Source organism: Aquarana catesbeiana, linkage group LG08, assembly GCF_042186555.1.
Source record: "Aquarana catesbeiana isolate 2022-GZ linkage group LG08, ASM4218655v1, whole genome shotgun sequence".
Classification (NCBI taxonomy): domain Eukaryota; kingdom Metazoa; phylum Chordata; class Amphibia; order Anura; family Ranidae; genus Aquarana; species Aquarana catesbeiana.
Window position 1 is genome coordinate 205,711,435 of NC_133331.1, and position 22,522 is coordinate 205,733,956.

The window sequence follows — 22,522 nt, forward strand, 5'->3', positions numbered from 1 at the left end:
GGAAGTTAACACTTTTTTTTTTTTTTTTTTACATTATGATTCCATTGGCTAGAACATCAATCGCAGCTATGACCAACTCCTGAAATTCGCGGTAAAATCGCTGTAAATTCGCGGTAAAATCCCACCTCACACAGGACAAAAAAAACGGAACAAATTCACAGCGCAGCAGTGTGAACCAGCACTTATGCCTTTTAGCAAGGTACTTTAGCAAGCAACTTTAATAATAAAAATGTAAATTTATTTTAATAATAAAAATGTAAAGAGGATTTTTAAAAGGGAATCAAAACTTATGTCTAACTTTTGACCTCTTGAAATGGGTATCGAGATTCATAATTTTTTATAATATCATCCCACAACCACACTACAAGCTAGTAAACGGTAGACTTCCAAAGCCAAAAAATGGAGCACACCTGTTCAACCGCTCCAGGAAGAAAGGTGCGGGGCTTCTCCAAAGTCGGATTATCTGTATCCCTGTCTTCCTTTTCTTAGGGCACTTTCACACCACCAGCGCCCAGGCGTCGGCGGTAAAGTGCCACTATTTTTAGCAGCGCTTTACCGTCGTTTTTGCAGCACTTTTCAGCCGCTAGAGGGGCATTTTTAACCCCCGCTAACAGGGCACTTTTAACCCCTGCGAGCGGCTGAAAAAAGGGTTAAAACCCAAAGCACCACTGCAACAGCGCTTTGCCGGGGGATCGGCGGTGCTGCCCATTGATTTCACCACACTGCAATGAAGCTGCTTGCAGGACTTTTTTTACATCCTGCCAGCGCAGCACCCCAGTGTGAAAGCACTCGGGCTTTTACACTGGGATTGCAGCTGAGGCTTTTTTCAGGCGCTTTACAGGAGACATTTTTACTGCTAAAGTGCCTGAAAAACGCCTCCAGTGTGAAAGGGGTCTAAATAAAAAGGCTATACCATTTAATGGTTTGGGTATATGGAGCACAAACTCCATAAGGCCTCAACCACGGAGGGAGGGCCTGATGGGATGACGACAATCCAACAATCTTAATACAACAATTTTGTTACATCATAAGGAGGTAGCTAAATATTTTTAAGAGCAGCAGGCTCCCTGTTCCCTTTCCCTGTGTTACAGTATTGAGACTGGGTGATTTAGAGTAGGACTTCCACAGCAGATGCAAATAGTTACTGAATGGCAATTAAAATGTTATTAATATGAAAATAGTTCATCGCCCCCCTCCCCCCCCCCCCACAGTGCCCACAGCTTATAAATATTCTTTTTACATTCAAATACTGCCACTATATACCTTTTTGGATGATCTGTATACCACAGTTACATGATAAATTGCACAGTTTCTCCAGTGCTGAGAGTTCAGGTAGGAGCAGATTTCCACTACAGCCTGTATATACGCCCACATGTGTGATGTCAATATCATGTGACCTGGCTAGCTCTGAGAACAAATAAATGTTCTCTCCAGCATAAAAGACACAACTGAGCATGTGCAGCCTTTTTACACAATGCAGAGGATTAACCCCTTAAGTTCCACAGTGAGTATAACAAGCATGATATTCTGCATATATAGACTGATTTTACTGTTGTGGGTTTAGTACCACTTTAAGGAGTCAGTATTACTGACACAGGGGATAAATGCTGGGTAGCTAAAGTTTTGCAATTGGAGGTATAATATGTTGACATGTACTTTGTAATGAGTTATGAGATCTGCAAGTCTATAGCTGTTGAGGGGTTGTCCAACCATGACGTCCTGAGCACAACATCTGTTTTCGTTAATGTCACTGTACAGCGGAAAATTAGTATTTGTTAACCTTTTCCAGAAAAAGGAGCGATAAGGGGGTCAGATTTCTTCATTGAATTGTGCTACCTTTTTGTCCATACAAATGAAGTAATCTAAGGGGAAGGGGGTGGGGGTTCTTTAAGAAGTCATTCACATTCAAGCCCAAAATGTTTGATTGACCTTTTTGCTTAAGTTTATGGAGCTCCATCATAGCAGCATAGAGAGCTTGCCTGTAGTGTAGATAGAAGAGAGTGGTTTCAAAGAGGGGGATATAGTGAATAAACTGTTCAAGTGGAGTGCAATACAGGATGCTGGAGGAACTAACTACTGTAGAGGCTGTAAAGGCATCCCACACTACTTCAGTGGGAGCAAAATATATGTTATTTGCATAAAGCTCATCGAGGACTACATGACTTGGCTATAGGGTGGTCTAAGTGGAAGAGAAGCATGAAGGTTTTCAAAGTGGGGTTTTTCCAATGCCATACCTTAGTAAGGTTACCTGCTGAAGTCCAAATAGATCACTAGTAGTTGTCCTGGAGGTGGCAGACCTGTCCAAATCCAGGGTGGCATTGAAGTCTCATTAGTTTGATCTTCTCATATAGGATGTAAAGAAGATCTGAATTCAAAGATGGTGAGATACATGTGATGACTAAAATATATATTAGTGACCGGAGGATAAAAACAAACTAATGGTAATGGGGTCTGCATGTTTGTGATCAGCTGCATAGAGTAAGGATTTACTAATGAGAACTAAGCTACATGAATGATTCAAGTGTGTGACAAAGAAATGCAATAGCTATACACAGCCAAGGAATTAGCATTTTCATAAAGAAACAAGCAATATCAGCCTCCATAATTTTAAAATTTCAGGTGTATTGAAATGGGTCCTTTGCACATTTTTTTTTTAGAAAGTGCCTCACAGAGCGAGCTACGGGATCTTCTTTCTGAGTTTAACCTTCTGAAGCAAGTAAATCATCCACATGTCATAAAGCTGTATGGGGCCTGCACTCAGGATGGTGAGTAATCACAATTAAACCCCAAAAGAACCTTGGTTAAATATATTCCAGGTGCATCAATACAAAAGGCGTGTACAGTCATTTTATTGTTTATTTTTGTTTTAAAGCAGCCACAGCCTGAGTAGAAAAGCGGTCTATTGCCAAAATATTGCAGTGTGGGACCCTTTCTTTCTCTGTGGAAGCAATGGTCTCTCTACAAAAGTACAAGACACTCCCTGCTAATTCCGAGCTAGAGTTCTTGGATCATCAGGGACCATTCGCTTTTCTGACTGACAACTCTAGCTCTGACTCAGAGGGGAACATGGTCGATCTTTGCAAAGTGAAGGGCTTCACACTGGTACAGTGGAGGGCTTCACACTGGTTCAGTGGAGGGCTTCACTCTGGTTCAGTGGAGGGCTTCACTCTGGTTCGGTGGAGGGCTTCACACTGGTTCGGTGGAGGGCTTCACACTGGTTCAGGGGAGGGCTTCACACTGGTTCAGTGGAGGGCTTCACACTGGTTCGGTGGAGGGCTTCACACTGGTTCGGTGGAGGGCTTCACACTGGTTCAGTGGAGGGCTTTTTGGCTCCTATTGGCAAACTTCACCATAACCTGTCGGGTTATCATTTCTTGTTGCTCTTCAAGCCCTACTCCATAGAAACCATTGCTTACATTTGTCAGTTTTAGAAACCATGGCTTACTGCAGGCAGAATTGAAAGGATCATTCTTAATAACATTCCATTACAAATTGGTTTGCATTGTAGTTATCATCTATATGTAATATCAGTTTTATTAACTGGAGTTTGCCTTTAAAAAGTGAATAAGTAAATATACTGTAAATGTAAAGCATGTTGTAAGGAAGGGGCGATGAACCTTATAAATGTTGGGACCGGAGTGACAGTTTCCCTAAAAAATGCAGTAGTTAAAAACTGATTATTAGACCCAAATTAGGATAACAACCAAGTCTTTTTTAATAAAAAAATTGCATGTGACCTTTGGGCTTTTGCAGTATGTGATCGAGTCTCCTGTAACCTTAGATCTTTATATTTGCAGCATTAGTACACAGAGCCGTGCACACAGGGTGTGCCAGGTGTGCCTGGGCACACCCTAATCAACCTGTGTGGTGCAGATTCCCCCCTGTTTAGACCATTGATGTTTTATCAAAGCCCCCTAACGGGGCTTCAAAAAAAAAATGTAAAAAATAATAAAAATAAAAATTACTGACACTGTCCACTGCCCTACTGACACCAATCTCTGCCCGCTGCCAATCTCTATACATGTACACACACGCAAATATGTTTGAGCTCTGGTGTGCACACCCTAATGCAATAGGCTGTGCATACCTATGTTAGTACATATGATAATGATTATTATTATTATTCATTCAAGTAATTTTTTTGTACTTTTTTTTTTATTTCTATTTATTCATATCTGTATTCAGGTCCCCTGCACCTTATAGTGGAGTATGCAAAGTATGGTTCTCTGCGTAGTTTCCTGAGGGAAAGCCGCAAAGTTGGTCCTAATTCTGGGGGTGGTGACTCTAATCGTAACTCCAGCTACTTGGATAACCCAGACGAGAGAGCCCTGACAATGGGAGACCTCATCTCCTTCGCCTGGCAGATATCCAGAGGAATGCAGTATTTAGCAGAGATGAAGGTAATAATGAATGCTACTTTGATTTCACTCAGAATTGTCTATTGCCGAAAGCTAGGAACATGCTCTGGTCACAGCTGTTTGAACTTTATCTTTATACCAAAGCGTAAAAGGAAACTTATTTTCAAACAGCTGTTAAAATGTGAAGCTTCCAGACAAAAATTGCACTTGCTTCTCACACTTTGTAAATGTTGGTTTACTTGAGGGATATGTAATGGAGTTTTCAGTTGACTTATTGCATTACTGCATTACTGTACTATACAATAAAAAAACAAACCTTCATTAACCATTTCTGTACCAAACTTATTTCTGACACCTGTTGCTTACAAGCTAAAAATCAGTATTTTTTGCTAGAAAATTACTTAGAACCCCCATCATTATATATATATATATATATATATATATATATATATATTATATTAATTTTATTTTTTTTTTTTTCAGTAAAGACCCTAGAGAATAACAGGGCGGTCGTTGCAATATTTTATGTCACACGGTATTAGGGCCGCGGTCTTTCAAGCGCAAATTTTGGGGAAAAAAGTAACGTTACTTTTAACAGTAAAAGTAACAGTAACGTTAGCCCAATTTTTTGCATATTGTGAAACATGATGTTACGCCGAGTAAATAGATTCCTAACATGTTATGCTTTAAAATTGCACACACTCGTGGAATGGCAACAAACTATGGTACTTAAAAATCTCCATAGGCGAGGTTTACATTTTTTTTAGCGGTTACCTGTTTAGTGTTACAGAGGAGGTCTTTTGCTAGAATTATTGCTCTAACGATCGCGGCAATACCTCACATTTGTGGGTGCGACTTACGTATGCGTTTTCTTTGGCACGTGAGCTTTTTTTTTCTTTAACACCGTCCCTTTAACCACTTAAGGACTGGAAAGATTTACCCACTTCCTGACCAGGCCATTTTTGGGATACGGCACTGCGTCGCTTTAACTGGCAATCGTGCAGTCGTGCAATGTTGTACCCAAACAAAATTGATGTCCTTTTTTTCCCCACAAATAGTTTTCTTTTGGTGGTATTTGATCAGCGGTTTTTATTTTTTGCGCTATAAACAAAAAAAGAGCGAGAATTTTGAAAAAAAAAAATATATTTTTTACTTTTTGCTATAATAAATATCCCCCCAAAAAATGTAAAAAAGCTAATTTCTTCATCAGTTTAGGACAGTTTAGGACAATGTGTACTCATGTTCTACATATTTTTGGTAAAAAAAATTCTCAATAAGCATATATTGATTGGTATGCGCAAAAGTTATAGCATCTACAAAATAGGGAATAGATTTATGGCATTTTTACTAGAAATGACGACGATCAGTGATTTTTAGCGGGACTGCGACATTGAGGCAGACAGATTGAACACCTAACTGACAGTTTTTACACTTTTTTGGGAATCAGTGACATTATTACAGTAATCAGTGCTAAAAATATGCACTGTTATTGTACTAATGACACTGGCAGGTAAGAGGTTAACATTAGGGGCGATCAAGGGGTTAAATGTGTTCCCTCAGTGTGTTTCTAACTGTATAGGGGAATTGTGTGACTGGGAAAACACACAGATCCGTCTTGCTGCTTAGCAGCAAGACAGGATCTGTGTAATCTCCCCTGTCAGACTGGAGATTTGCCTTGTTTACACAGGCAGATCCCCGTTCTGTCACTGTGGGGAACGATTACGCCTGCCCACAAAAGCGAGATCCCGCGCCGACATACACCTACGGCGATTTGCGGGATCGTGCCACCTTGCCGCAGTATAATTATGGCAGCTGGTCGGCAAGCGGTGAAATATTTAATAGGTCGTGACAGGTACTCTTTATGGAGGGATCGGGGGTCTAAAAGACCCAAAACCCCTCCCTTGCACTTCAAAGTATTCAAAACACCAAAATCTGCGTTTTGGAATACTGAATTTCAAAAAAAATCTGCTCGTCTTGCGAAACGCTTGTATACCGCTTTACTCGCAAACCCTGGTATTACTGTATACAGAAATTGAGATTCCTTCAGACACCTGTGGCCAAATTTAATTTGAATTTGATGGCAGCTTTAAAACTGCAGATTCAGTAACATGAAATTACAAAATGGCTTGTGGTGCTTATGGCAATTTCAAATTTTCCCTTATAGTTATTTTGGTTAATGTTTGTTAGTTTTCTTTTTAAAGAGACTCTGTTATCCCCCCCGAAAGAAATTAAAACACTGCTCCTACATTAGAAGACAGTGGAGCCGATTGACTAAAGCGGTAGAACATTTTCACGTTGCAAAATGAATGAGGTAGAGAAGTGTTCAGTTTGAGGCCCCAATCATGCAAAAAAAAAAATAGTGTTTTTGTTTTTACATGATTGGATGACTGAAGTCAGGACATGTTCATTTAAAGTGGAATTTCAGTCATTTTTTTTCAACTTTCCATCTAATAAATCTTCTGCCCTTGTTTTAACTTTGGATAGTAAAAAAAAGTTCTGCCAGTAAATACCTTACATATTTACATAGAAGGTGAGGTTGAAAAAAGACACAAGTCCATCAAGTCCAACCTATGTGTGTAATTATATGTCAGTATTACATTGTATATCCCTGTATGTTGTGGTTGTTCAGGTGCTTATCTAATCATTTTTTTAAACTATCGATGCTCCCTGCTGATACCACCACTTGTAGAAGAGAATTCCACATCCTTGCCGTTCTTACAGTAAAGAACCCTCTACATAGTTTAAGGTTAAACCTCTTTTCTTCTAATTTTAATTAGTGGCCACGTGTCTTGTTAAACTCCCTTCCGTGAAAAAGATTTATCCCTATTGTGGGGTCACCAGTACGGTATTTATAAATTCCTATTACCTTATACAGCCCTCTTCCTGTTTCTTGTCTGGTAAAAAGCCTAGGCTTATGACATCATGCACAGCTCTCTTTCTCACTCTTGTAAGAGTTTGCCAGGAAGGGAGGGGACATGAGTCATCAGAGGGCCAATGAGAGCTGCAGAGCTGGAGGTGTGCCTCTGTGTGTCTGTGTAAATCCAGGAAGTGAACAGGCAGCAGCTTTAGCTGCCCACAGTTAAAATGGATGCAGCCAGACCCAGTGGAAGGAGATTTCTGCAGCATATTTGGCAAGTACAGAATCACAGTATATGTAAAATAATATGCAAAGTGGTTGGAGAGATGCTTCAGAATGGCAAAGATGTTTTTATTACAAATTATGTGAGCAGACTGCAGTTCCTCTTTAGTTCACCAAATGCAAATTTCACATGCTTAGCGAACAGCCTATACATTTTTAGTAAACCAACCCACAATAAAGTAACTTGTCCTGTGAGTGCACATTGCTGTTTTCAAGAGCTAACGCCTTCTGCAAATTCTTAGCTTATGGAGGAGTATCGTATCATTTTACTGTGACATCAAAGCTACTGCAGCTATAGCTCCCAATAACAAACACAACAGAGAAGGCTAGGCTTGGCAGGTTGATGACTGACAAGCCAGGGGCATGTTAATCAGAGCTGACTATGCTAATAAACGTGCTCTCTATGTCATGTAGTCCAGAAGGGTGCAAGGGTGACAACACTGTCCTGAACTGAATTGTGGTCTGAGAGAGCTGTCACCATATTAAAGCATACCTCCCAACTTTTTGAGATGGGAATCAGGGACACCTATCAGCAAAAGTATGTAGGCATAGGACACACCCCTTGCCACGCCCCCTTAAAGGAGAATTGTACAAAAAAACAAGATTAGTTAAACCCACAAGTGCTTTTTTTTTTACCACTACTATTCCTTTATACTGGCTTTTGGAATTTACAAATGCAGCAATTTAGAAATTGGATGAAAGATTTAGTACTGGGAAACACTTTTTGATAGATAAAAAGTGCATTTTATATACAACTATATAGATCAGACCAAAATGAGGGGCAAATGAGGAGGGATGAGGGACAGAGGGACATTGTTTCAAATCAGGGACAGTCTCTCGAAATCAGGGACAGTTGGGAGCTATGTTAAAGGCCTATTAAAGGAAGTGAAGTAGCAAGAATTTGGCCATCAAGATGGATAGGTACTATTTACACATTGATAGGCAAGTAAAAGCATTACATATATTTTTTATGATCTGACCTTACGTTATTTTTATGATCTGACCATACTTTATTGTCTCTTTACAGGTTGTTCATCGAGATCTGGCAGCCAGAAATGTACTGGTGGCTGAAGGTCGCAAAATGAAAATATCAGATTTTGGTCTTTCTAGAGATGTATATGAGGAGGACTCATATGTAAAAAGAAGCAAGGTGAACATAGCTAAAATTTGGAAGCCCTGTTTCTTGCACAACCAGAACTTCAATAGAAAACACAAAACAACAAGTGGCAGAACATAATCTAACTAGAGTAATACATATTGACTTGACATATCTTATGATCATGATTGCGGGGAGTGTTCAATAATTTATTGCAGTGGGGGAAGATGAAACAGGGGAGAGATGCTAGACATAAGAGATATGTCCTAAACCTTTTTAGGATGTATCTTTTATGTCTACAAATCCTCAAGCAGTTAAATATTCTTGACCTCCGGTTGGAATAGTGCGCCTCAACTGAACACATTAACCATCCAAAGATTTTTATATTTTTGGGGGCTTTCCATTTAAAGTGGAACTTCCAGGCCTTTTTTTTCTCAGAGAATAGGTGCAGGAACTCAACCATGCCCGCCACACACACATACCTGCCAAATGGCATCAAATAGTAGCTCTTCCCTCTGCATACAACCCCCTCCCTCCACTGCCCTCATTTTCTCCCCCCTCCTTAAAAGCTCCACTATCTGTCATGTTTTACCTTTGTTGCAATATTAAGCTGAAACACCTATCCGGCTGTAGTACCTCCCAGCATAATATACTATACTACAGTCACTTGCAAGGGAGATCATGCAGTAGGAGCATCAACAACTGGTCACCAGGGAAAAAATGGAGACCACAGAGGGTGCAGCCTAACATGCACCCTCTCCTGCCCATGACTTCGGTGAACCCTGGACACCTGTTCTGTATCTCCCTGGTCCCTGTCCGGCACTCAGTGGGATCTGCGCAGGAGATCTGACCTGTAGGAGCTACTGGGAGATAAGTTATCACTTGTAAACGCAGAAGCTGGACTTCAGTGTTACCAAGTGATAGTGGTGAGCGGGGAGCAGAAGACCTGAGCCAGAGGTGGTGGAACTGAGTTCCCCCTAGTTCCTGCTGAAAAAAAGCCCTGGGAACTTCCCATCTATTAAATCTTCTGTCCTTGTTTTAACTTTGGATAGTAAAACATTTTTTTTCTGCCTAGTTCTTGTCTGGTAAAAAGCCTAGGCTTATGACATCATGCACAGCTCTCTCTCTCTCATTCTCCTGAGAGTTTACAAGGAAGGGAGGGAGGATGAGTCATAAGCGGACCAATGAGAGCTGCAGAGCTGGAGGTGTGCCTCCGTGTGTTTGTGTAAATCCAGGAAGGGAACAGGCAGCAGCTTCAGCTGCCCACAGTTAAAATGATTGCCAGACTCAGTGGAGGGAGATTTCTGCAGCATATTTGGCAAGTACAAAATCACAGTATATATAAAATAATATGCAAAGTCGGTGGAGGGAAGCTTCAGAGTGGCAAAGATGTTTTAATTACAAATTATGTGAACAGACTGCAGTTCCCCTTTGCTAAAACATATATGTTTAAAAGCGGAGGCTGTTTGTCTGAGGATGGCAGACTCACAGAAAGACATAAAGCATTGCGCAGTTGTTTTTAGATTAATGGTAGAGCAGGAAACAGAACACAAAAGTGCTGGATGCTCTTTTTTTTAATTTTTATTTTTTTGGGGGGGGGGGGTTGACTTTGACCTAATAAATGTATTCAACAGGAACCCTCTTAAATTAAAGCAGTTATCTATATCTATTAAAAGTGTTTTCTATAAGCGTTTGTAAGCCAGATGTCATATCTTTTTCTTATGCTTTGATTTTAGGGAAGAATACCAGTGAAGTGGATGGCGATAGAGTCCTTGTTTGATCACATTTATACCACACAGAGTGACGTGTAAGCCCTTTTTTCAGCTTGCTCATAAAATTACACATTTACATAAAAAAAGCTAATAATATACATTCTATGGCTATGGTTTGTGGTCACTTGACCATCACTTCTGTTGGAACTTATTGGACATCCAAAACCATGGGGCATTAATATTGAGATAGCCCCTCTTTTGTGACAATAACAGCATCCACTTTTCTAAGAAGGCTTTCCACAAGCTTTTGGAGTGTTTCTGTAGGAATTTGTGCCAATTCAGCAAAAAAGGCATTTGTGAAATCAAGTGCTAAGATTGGATGAGAAGACCTGGTTCAGAATCTGCATTCCTATTGTTTCCAAAGATGTTCAATAGGGTCGGGGTTAGGGTTCTGTGCAGGCCACTTGAGTTCCTCAACACCAAACCATGTCTTTATGGAGCTGACTTTGTGCGCAGGAGCACAGTAATGCTAGAACAAAAAAAAGGCCTTCTCCAAACTGTTTCCACAAAGTTGCCTAAAATGTCTTTGTATGCTGTTGCATTAGAACCCCCTACCTGAAACACCAGAACTGAAGGGGTGGCCACATACTTTTGTCCGTTTATGTGAGTGTGTTGGTCAGTGGTCTACAGACCATTAGCGATATAGTGTACAATAAATTGCAGCAGATTATTCAATTACATACGCATACTGTAGAATGGTTCTGGGATTCTAACCTTTTAAAAATATTCCCCAAAGATTGTGGTTCCTGCTGTAGTAGACCACCGTGGTCTTTATTTTGAGATTAATATTTTTATTATCAGTGTTTTACCATGCATAGATTTTAAAGTAGATCTAAAATCAACTAAGCCCCGACCCTGTTTTTCACTCCACCACCTCTTTAACCAAATCTGCAAGAATCAGCCTTTTTACACTTACCTAACAGGCCATCTGTTCTCCCTCCAGCTTTAGCACCAGGATTACATTCAGTGTTTTTTTACAGACAGTAATACTGATTGACTACATCCGACTTAACAGCCAAACGGTATCATGTCCTGCACCCAGATTCCACCCTTCTAAACAGCAGTCCCAGAACCAGAGATAGAATGAACCAAGAGCAACTTCCATTTGAGTGTAATTGAGGTAGTTCTTGCAGGTTGAGCTGTGGACGTGAAAAAAAGAGTACTTTACTAGGTATAGGGTCACTTTAAAACTGAAGTTTAGGTTCTGATATTTTTACACACTTGATCTAATGTACATATACTGTATGCATGTTCCATACCTGTCCGATCTCCGTGGAAGCTGGTAATCACTGTAATAGGCATAACTCCTAAAGTGATCGCTGCTGGTCTCCAGGTACAGTGCCAAGTTCCGCATGGGCACCATTAAGAGTTTATTAAGAGTTTGCACTTTCTCATTGAGTGCAATGCATTCTCTGATTGGATGGGGGAGGGGGGTTGTGACATCACCACCATGCCTCTCTGCCTAATCCAATCAGAGAAAGATTTACATTTAATTGAGAAAATGCAAAGTGGTTTCTAAATGGCACCTGTGCTGAGTGAATGCCCCCCTGTGTTCACTAGGCAGCAGGGCAGCCTACTACAGTGATTACCAGCTACCACAGGGATCAGCCAGGTAATCCAAGATGGATCAATGTAACTGTACAAAAATATCCCAAAAATGTTTCAGTTTTAAATCCAGCATTTTCTATATAAAGATAAATGGACGCTGGAAACAAAATGGCCAAGTCTTTTAAAAGACTACTGTAAAACTTTTTGTTAGGCGCACATCTTATGTCTTCACATTCTATCTTTTAAATAGGTGGTCTTTTGGTGTTCTGCTATGGGAGATTGTTACACTTGGTGGAAATCCATACCCTGGCATTGCTCCAGAGAGGCTTTTCAACCTTCTAAAAACCGGTTACAGGATGGAAAAGCCTGAGAACTGCAGTGATGAAATGTAAGTTTATCGTTCTTTATCTGGGTAATAGATGAAAGTGCCTTTTGAACCAGCAAGCTAACTTGAATAAATCAATTTATAATAAGTGGAGTGAATAAAATAAGTCTCAGATTGTGTTTTTCAGCACTACTTGCAGATATTTTCTGCTAGCTTGCATTATGACAGCTATTCGATTATTTTTATACTGAATAAAACTGAAACATGCGTTCTTGGCCTTCAGGTACAATCTTATGCTAAAATGCTGGAAACAAGAGCCAGACAAAAGGTCAACGTTTGGAGAAATCAGTAAAGAGTTGGAAAAGATGATGGTGAAAAGTCGGGTAAGCCGGATGAAAAGGCAGCTTCTATTAAAGGCACAACTGTTACACAAATGGAACCCATACCTTTTCCTAATATGGGTTCCCTGTCGGTTGTGCCCACTGAAACAATGTATTTTACGATGCATTTGAGGCATTTTCTGCTTATAAAATATTTACTAATTGTTACAAGTAATGTTTCAAGAAAAAATTCTATAAGCAAATAGAAATAAATACAGCACTAAAATGCAGTCATTTGCATGAAACAGACTGTACTATCCTATCCATGGTTTCTGCTGAAAGGACTCACCCGGGGGCAGTGGAAGCTTGGAAACAGTGAGGCTGGTTTATAGAAGATGACAATTTCACTGATAAAATTGTGTGAATCTTCACTTCATTTATCCAGATATGTGAAAAGCAAATTCATTTGATTACCCAATTATGTGTGGAAGCTTTTTTCATGACTGGATAACTGAAATGAGGCTTCATGATTTTTTTTTTTTTAATGAAAACCTTTTTTGATCACAGTGTTCCTCCATTTTCACATTAGAAGTGACAATGAGTATCTGTATGCACCATCTATCTGCCCTTACCTCTTTCCATTCACACAAAAGTAAAGCTGGCCATAGATGGATAGCATTGCGAATGTAAATTCTTAGGAAAAGTCTTAGGAAAATTAGTAGGAAAATTCTCAGAACATTTGTTTGTCGTTTAAAATCTGATTTTGGAATAAATAGACTTTACAGAATGAAAACCACTTGCACTGTTAGAAATGTGTTTATTCAAGAAAAAAATTAAATCCTGTTCTTGTTCTCAAGAATTTTCTCGCCACAGTGGCAGAAAACGAACGTCAATTTGATCCACTAGTGATTAGAAAAACAGACAAACTTTCGTAGAACCTTCTTTCTTCAAGATATTTTGTTCGATCTTCTACCCATATATGGTCAGCTTAAGAGTTTGTCTTTATGGTAGTGCAATTACATTTACCTGCTTTAAATAACCTTTGACAGCTTTACTTAACAACTGGCAGATAAAAAGGGTGCTATTGAAGGGTAGTATTGCTTCCAGTCAGTTTGAGCAGACTGAGGCTTGCCATTCTTGAGTCAATTTTTATTTTGTTCAGCCAGAGGGTTGAAGGAAAGAAAATGACTCAATTTTCCCATCCACAGATTTGATGTGGATGGGGGAATCCCTCCCACTGAGCTATGTATTCTGACAGTAGGGAGACTTCCCTGCTGAACCGGTCAAATTTTGATCCATGTATAGCCGTCTTGATAGACTTGCACTCCGAGAGAGAAAGAAAGAGAAGGGTAAAGTCACAGTGCATCCCTACCAAACAGAAATTACAGGCTGTAAATAACAAACTGTCAGAAACCATGAATCAGACTGAGACAGAAGTACAGTTAAATCACACTTGTTTATTAATAAAAAAAGGGAAACAGAGTAAACGTAGTCAAAACATAGCTAGAGTTCAGGGAAGGAATCGGATAGTCAGACAAGCCAAAACGTCAGGGAGCCAGAGATGAGAGTAGTAGAACAGCAAGCAGGATCTGGAGCCAGAAGGAATGTCAGCCAAGCAAGTCTTTAACAGGAAAACAGGAGAGCGTCTCTAGAGATGTGACCAAGGCGAAGGCAGAGATCATCTGGACTGGGCGGCTTAAGTAGGCAGGACTGACAAGCTGGCTATCATCAACAGGTGAGTCACTGTGGAGAGATTGGAGCTGGCAATTAGCTGACAGCTGAGCGGCCAGCTTTGAGAAGGAAGGGCTGAGCCCAGCCCTGACACAAACACTGAAAAAATGTACTTTAAGATAATCATTCACATACGTTTTAAAACTTTAATAGCTTTGTGTCAATATTATTTTTAAGTCACAAATAAAGTTTTACGTTTTAGATTTTAAATTGGTGTTTTATGCATTTTATTTGCTATATATATTTACATTTTCTTCTTACAAATGAACTTTTTATATACAACAAATGATTCCCAGAGCACTATGGGTTATCTAGAGAGACAGCATATCAGATGGTTTGTTTTACCACTTGTCGACCGCGCTATAGCCGAATGATGGCTACAGCATGGCCTGCTAGTACTGGGACACTGTCATATGGGGACACTGCTGATCACAGATTGAGGTAAAGAGCCAGTCAGCGGCTCTTTACCATGTGATCAGCTGTGTTCAGTCACAGGTGAACATGAATCTAAACAGAAGTCGGTTACTGGCACTCCTTCCTCATGCTGACAGCATGAGGAGAGGAGAAGAGAGCTGATAACCGGCTTTTCTAAAAGAGACATGTACCTCGATAATCAGAAAGCTCTATTTGTGTGAGAAAAATTATAAAAATGTTGTTTGGGTACAGTGTTGCATGACCGCACAATTGAAAGTGAAACAGTGCTGAAAGCTGAAAATTGGCCTGGGCAGGAAGGGGGTATAAGTGCCCAGTAGGCAAGTGGTTTACTGAACCTTGGACAAAGCCTTCTGCAATTAGTCTTTCACTTTTTTGTGTATACATTTCAGTGTGAGCTACTGAGCTCTAAAAATTGGCTTTTTTGACAACAAAGGAGCAAAAGAGGCAGAGAAAAATGTGAAAAGAGGTCTAAACATGCTATCTGCTGGCTAAATAGAAGACTGCATAATACTCATATGAAATAGGCCTAATTCATATTTCCTTAACTAAAAATATAGTAGCTCTTATTCTAGCACCTCAGGTACTCACTCTGAAAATGTTCACATTCACATTCATATTGGCCAGAAAAAACACCCATCATATATGGCAGCCATGGGCCAGTAGGAACATTCTGGAGTGCTATTAGGATACTGATAGGTTTACTTTTTAACTATTTTTTTTTTAGAAAAGGGAAGATTTCCGTCACATGATATGTTCCAATACATATATTTTGCAAATGTGAAGAGGTAAACTCATGTTTACCCTATTTTATAAGTGAACATCCAAGCAAATAGTTAAATACAGATTTGAAATGCAAATATGTGAACTGTACAATGCTCTATCCTATGGAATGGATATTCAGATACTTTAAAAGTCTACCTCTTCTGCGCCTTTATTAATAATTGGGATGTTACTCCTCCCTTTCTGACTAGTTAACATCCTGACAGTGTCTTTGCCTTTGAGTGGTGAGGAGTTTGGCTGGCCATACAATGGTTCAAATCTCATCTAGTGCCTGTCTATTCGAACCGTTAATGGGCAGGCTGAATGTACCAAGTTGATCAATAGATCAGCTTGGGTACAACCAGCCTGCTGGATTCTCTTACGATTATCACTAGCGGCTGCTATAGCTGCTAGTGCTAATCACTGTCTTGTCCCAGCGGAGGTAGCTTCCCTGCCCGCCCCCCGCCTCCCCGCTGGGAGCAGACAATAGCTTGGCAGGAGGGATTCCCCTGTCAGCGCTGTCTGTGTTGATAGGGGAATCATACGAATTTCTTTCCTGCAACCTTACACCTTGTATGGCCTTAGAACCTATGCTAGGATTTTCTAGCTGTTTGTACCTCCACTAGGGAGAATTACCCTTTATCTGTCCTGGGGACCATTGTATCATTGTCACTGAGGCAAGAAATGATAAGAAATCCAAGATTTTAAAGTAGTTACCAGAGGAAGAAAATCCTCACATTTTAACTCTTGTATTTATAATGATCAAAGGTGGGAACTTCTTTCGCTTTGGAAGAATTTCCTCTCATTTCTTGGTGCCTCTCTGGAGAGGAAATGAAGGTAAATTTCTCGGCAGGACTTAGGCAGCAAAAGATAAGTTGATAGGGATTTAACTCTCTGCCTACTCTAAACTCCCCAAGAATAGTTGGCTTTACATACACTTTAATGCATTTTAATGATGGGACAATTGGATAGAATTGTGTGTATTTTTAATATCTGCCTAATATTACATTTAAATGTTTTAAATGTAAACTGCCACTGCTTTCCTTCCATAGCTTTTCAGATATTAACTTTTGTGAATTTGTGATTTCTGTATTATAATCAGGATTACCTGGACCTTGCTGCATCCACACCTGCAGACTCCATGTTGTACGATGACGGCCTTTCTGAAGAAGAGACGCCTCTGGTGGACTGTAATAATGCCCCACTCCCTCGAACTCTTCCCTCAACCTGGATTGAAAACAAACTCTATGGTAGAATTTCCCATGCGTTTACTAGATTCTAGTTACGCTGTTGATCGTCTAACAATCTGCTTCCCAAACCCCAGGGGCTTTTGTCTGAATGAAACCAATCAAACTCTGCTTGAAAAGCTCTTTAATTTTACTTTAAAGATTTATTTTTTTATTCTTTTGCATATTTAAATAATGAATGTTGCAGAAATATTCGCAGCACTCTTCCGAAGAAGCAAACAAAATACACATTTCTGAATCACAAATACATCTGAACAGCATAGCCAAGGAGAACACTTACATAAAACATCCTGAAGCTCTATTTATATCTTACATTCTGTGGCATGAACCAGCAGCACTTAATTCACAATATATGTCCATATTTTTTTGTTTGTGGAAAGCTATCCTGGACAGAATATCTGAAAAATTCATGGGCCATTTTAGTAAATGTTACGTTGTAGTAGTTTTTTCCTTTAATGCGTTCATTACTTAATAGCATCAAGCAGTTTAGATCAAGCATATAGCTAGTAGTTGGTAGGGGTGTACTAGTATATTGGGTGGAACCTACATATCTAGATAAAATGTAAGTGGCCATGTTATTTACATGTATATGATCCTCTGTTAGCAGTGATATGCAGTGACATTTAGTAAAAATTACAGTAAGCTTACTTGTTTGTCTCCGGGTATTAAAGGCCAATTGTAGTCTTTAAATAGATTAGCAAAAAAAAATTTAGTGAGCAGCGAATAGATTTTAAAAAATGTTCCCACCTTTGTTATGCAGCTAATCAATCCCCACAGCAAATCCAAATTGCTTTCCCCAAGTGTTAGGCTGCAGAGAGGACCACTCCTTTTTTGGGGAGGTAGCAGTCTCTCTGCAGCATTCTCACCCCCCACCCCCATTCTATTTTAAATTAAGCAAGGGGCATGTTGGACTGCAGCAGGGAGACCACTGCAGTCCTTTCTATAGCCTATTGGGCGGAATATTCCCTTTTTGCCTAATTTGTTGAAAAACTACCATTAGTCTTTAAGCAGTAAGAGAAATTATAAGAACAAGGTGATTTCTATGGCAGCAGTTCTCTGTTCTTGTTTAGATGGAACACCAGATATCCATGTGCCTTTGTCAGAAGCCCTCCTCCCTAAAAAAAACAACCCTATAAAGATGCACTCCATATCTGACAATCTGCATTCCCTGTTACAAGCTGCAGATTCAATATCTGTGTATGAGGGACTCTCCTAGACTTTCATCATTAGACTGGATTTTTGTTACCTTTAATGTGAAGCCCACCTTAAGGCTGGGTTCACACTATGTGCGGCATGGGGCACAGCAGGGGTCCGGTGTTTCCCCGTTCACCGTTTCAGGTCCGAATTAGGTGTCAGAATTGTTGCTTGAATTTGGACCTGAAACTGAGCCAAAGACGCACAAGGCCCTTCTGCTGTGTGCTCCGTGGCTGCCTCGGAGATGTGTGAACCGGCTCCATAGAGAGAGAGAAACCCACATCCACTTCAAATGAGTGTGAACCCAGCCTCAAACAACATTATTTTCCAGTCCATATACCTTTTTGCTTAATGATTATATAGCTTTGCATATACTTTTTGCATTTTTGTTATATTAGTAGTGAGTTACTAACTTCTTAAACTGTTATCATAAGTGACTTTAATAGATTTAATAGAAGGCAGTGCTGGAGAACTCAAAGTATGACTACTGTCATTTTTTGAATAGCCTTCCCTGTATTAAATGTAAAAACATAAATCAGTGCAACATCAGCATAAATTATATTATTTATCCCATTTACCTTTTGTCTGCCTAAATGTATAAATTCCTAGGTTTACATGAATAACTTATTTTTATTTATTTATAAGATATCTCAGATCTGTGTAGTTTCGGGATAGACATCTAGAATAGTATGGCCTACTGAAACAAACATTGCAACCATTTTATTAGCAATCTAAAATGACCAAGCCTTCCCTACAGTGCACATGGAAAAATCACTATGTCAGTGTAGCTGCTAGGCTGGGGGCAACATTTGTGGATTTTGATGTTTGCGGGGTGTGAAGGTTTTACATGATAATTTGTTATCTCCAGTGATCAACTGGAACATATGAATTCAGATTGTAGGCTCATTCCACTTGTAACCCAGCAAATGGTACTTTACCTTACATGATATCACCAAGTAGAACTATGTTAGTCTAATGAAATTTTAATATGCAAGACCAGTGAAGAGTTAGCAGGAGATATTTGACTTAAACAGTCAATTATAGTCTGAAAACCGCAAACGACAATTGTTATTTGCCTTATGCTTTGTGACGAACCTTTTCTTTCATGTTGTCTTGCGATGTCTCTGGTATAAATGTCTTGTTGTGTTGTTGACCTGAGACAGTAAGCATAGTTCTTGCCAAAACTCCTTATTTTTGTCTCTCAATTTCTAATTTTTACAATCAAAGAATCAGACTTGGGATTTTCCATTATTCTATGTTTCAAATGTCTACAAATTAAGGGGTTTGATGTAACCAATGCATGCAAGCAAATTATTAATACGATGTCCAGGAACTCACAGAGTGCATTGGAACCATTAATAACATGACTTAATCTCAATAAATATTTATGTGGTGGACTTCCTATTAGCATGTTTCCCGATTCACAGCCACTTCTTGATTACACAGACATTAGCCATTGATGTTGTCATTGAATCAACACCAGGAGTTCTATGAATCCTGCCGAAGATATTAGGACATTTTTATCCATATTAGGAAATATTTACAAAGGCTGTACTGAAAGTAATGCAAAAGTGAACATAACTTTTTTTTTATTAACTTCCATAGGATGTTCAAATTTTGTTTTGTTGGTAGAGTAGCTTTCCATCTCTAGTAACTCTTCTTTTTTTTCATTGCAGGTAAATAATGGATTCCAAGCAGAAGCAACGTGCCATCAATGAATTCTTGATGAAGGGAGGGTACAGGCTATCTGACATCCACAGAAGACTACATGGATGGAGATGACACCATTGACAAATGCCACCAATGACAAGGCATTGCTCTTGTCAATAGTGTCATCTCAGTAAACATTCTGTAGCCTTCTGTGGATGTCGGACAGCCTGCACCCCTCCTTTGTCAAGAAATTAATGTCAGGATGCTGCTTCTGCTTGCAATCCATTATTTACCTGCAATGATGAAGAAGTTACTGTAGAGGATGAGTTACTATACCAACATGTGAAATTTGAAAAACCTATGTAAGTTAATAAAAAAGTTATGTCCGCTTTTGCATTACTTTCAGTACAACCCTTGTAGAATTACTGGCAAATTAAGTAAAATGTTCCCAAATTTGTCCTCAAGAACAGCAAACAGTGCATTTTTCCAAATCTGTTCCCAAAATCACAAAAACAGCTATGTCTATGCCCTGATATTCTATAAAATGAAACAGTTAGTTTTTCCAGGGGGATAGAGATAGGAAACACTGTAATCAAGAAAAATGGTAAAGATCTTCTAGCTAGGAAATTAACTTGTTTCAAAAAAGTGATGAAAAGAAAAGAAGAGCAAAGATCAAGTTGTTGCCCTGCACAGCACAGCAGCCATTCAGTATGTTAGCTTAGTTGTTTTATAATATGACAAACGATACCAGGTTGGCTTTTATTGGCAACCGTTTCACATTTGTTCTCATTTTCTTTTATCCAGTTCTGAAATTCTAGATTCTTCAGTTTAGAAGCCAAATAATATAGTGCCTATACAATGTGTCTTGTAGACTGAGAACTATTATGCCCCGTACACACGGTCGGATTTTCCGGCGGAAAATGTGTGATAGGACCTTGTTGTTGGAAATTCCGACCGTGTGTAGGCTCCATCACACATTTTCCATCGGATTTTCCGACACACAAAGTTTGAGAGCTTGCTATAAAATTTTCCGACAACAAAATCCGTTGGAATTTCCGATCGTGTGTACACAAATCCGACGGACAAAGTGCCACGCATGCTCAGAATAAATAAAGAGATGAAAGCTATTGGCCACTGCCCCGTTTATAGTCCCGATGTACGTGTTTTACGTCACGGCGTTTAGAACGATCGGATTTTCCGACAACTTTGTGTGACCGTGTGTATGCAAGACAAGTTTGAGCCAACATCCGTCGGAAAAAATCCATGGATTTTGTTGTCGGAATGTCCGAACAAAGTCCGAACAAAGTCGTGTGTACGGGGCATAACAGGTATAAACAATTATCTGGTTAGCAAGGAATGGATTTTGTAGTTAGGGATACAAGTTTTCTAAGACTGAGTAGGAGCTCCGATACTTTTTCTCATGTACTCGCTGATACCAATTACTGATACCTATTTTTAGTGTCACATGACAGTTTTTTTAGGGCTCATTCACACCATACATGCATGAAAACTGATGAGAAAACCACACAGATTTCACTTGCAGACACATCAGTTTCACATCAGTTTTCATGTACGTTTCAGTGTGTTTTTAAAGCCTGTACACATATGTGCAGACCGCAGTGTGATTTGAAAAAGAGTCCTGTGCGATTTTAGCACGGTTCAGGTGTGATTTCACACGCTACACAACGCTAAATTAGCATTGGAATCGCACCAGAACCGCTGCTCGAAATCGCACCGGAACGGGATTTGAAATTGAACTGCACATATGTGAACTGAGTTTGAAGGTATCGGTTTTTGAATTGAAGCATTTGCACGAGTACTTGTACTCGTGCAAATGCTTAGTATCGGCACTGATAGCGGTATCAGTGCAATACTAATTGTAGTCAAGGAATGCTAAATACTGTACAGTGAAAACAGCAACTACCTGTATCCTTAGTTCTACTGGCTTATAGAATCCAGATGTTTAGGGGTTGATTTATATAGAATTTGCATAGCCATTGGCCTAGTTCAAGTGCATGTACATTCATTCTGTGTGAATAGGGCACAGATGTAGCTAAGTATCATAGGTATTTTCTAAAGTACATGGCCCAGTCTAGTGGCCAAATGCTGTACTTTCCATTTTAAATCAATTATTTTCATTCCAACAGCACAGGATATAGCCTATTTACATTTTTTTGTTTGCCTCATTCTCACGGAAAGAATGATCAGGCACTTTCACTGGGTGAATGGCTATGTGAATTCCTAATAAATAAACCCCAATGTGCACGGACAGCTCATCTTACATTTGGTAATTTGTCAAATGTGATTAGTTCTTTTTTTGCAACCCGCGGGTTGTATGAAAAAAAACGGACAGCTCCGGTCGGGACTCGCTGTACTAACCATGCAATGTTAGTCCAGCGATCTCCCACTCTGAGCTGTTTTGTTCTGACAGGGGGATGCCACCCCTGCCAGAACACTCCAGTCAGGGCTGTCTGCCATTGGCTGAGATCGCTGTTTGGAAGTCGGTCGGCTGCTGGTTTTCCAGCATGCACGTCTGACAAAAGCCGGCCGAACATACCAACATACACACAGGCAGAATGTGGGCCGGTATTTTTGTACCCCGACATTCTGCCTGTGTGTCTACGTTGCTTAAAGGTGCAAGCTCCATGGCTGATATCGCTATCTGTTTTTACAGTGAGTTAAAGACCTAGAACAAACATGTAGCCAGTGAAGCCTTATAGCATTTGACCTGCATAACACTTTTGACTCTGAGTAGTGAACTAAGAATAAGGATGATAGTCTGGAACTAGTACCTTAAAAACTAGTTGGCAGTATTATAAATACATGGAATAATATATTAAAGCTCAACTGAATTTTCAGTTTAAATCAGCTTAATACATTTAAGCTGTGTCAAAGCAAAAGGGGTGCAATCTTGCTGTTTCTTTTCTTGAAAAAGAAGTGGTAACTCT

At 39.6% G+C, this 22,522-nt stretch overlaps 1 protein-coding gene across 1 annotated transcript in view; it reads left to right on the forward strand.

The window, feature by feature from the left end:
- Positions 1-22,522, forward strand: part of RET (ret proto-oncogene) — a 155,968-nt gene that overhangs the window by 127,667 nt on the left and 5,779 nt on the right. The window contains exons 13-19 of the mRNA XM_073596843.1: positions 2,658-2,765; positions 4,186-4,400; positions 8,525-8,647; positions 10,330-10,400; positions 12,164-12,301; positions 12,522-12,621; positions 16,586-16,733. Of these exons, the coding sequence (XP_073452944.1) occupies positions 2,658-2,765; positions 4,186-4,400; positions 8,525-8,647; positions 10,330-10,400; positions 12,164-12,301; positions 12,522-12,621; positions 16,586-16,733 (903 nt within the window). The remainder of the gene's footprint in view (positions 1-2,657; positions 2,766-4,185; positions 4,401-8,524; positions 8,648-10,329; positions 10,401-12,163; positions 12,302-12,521; positions 12,622-16,585; positions 16,734-22,522) is intronic.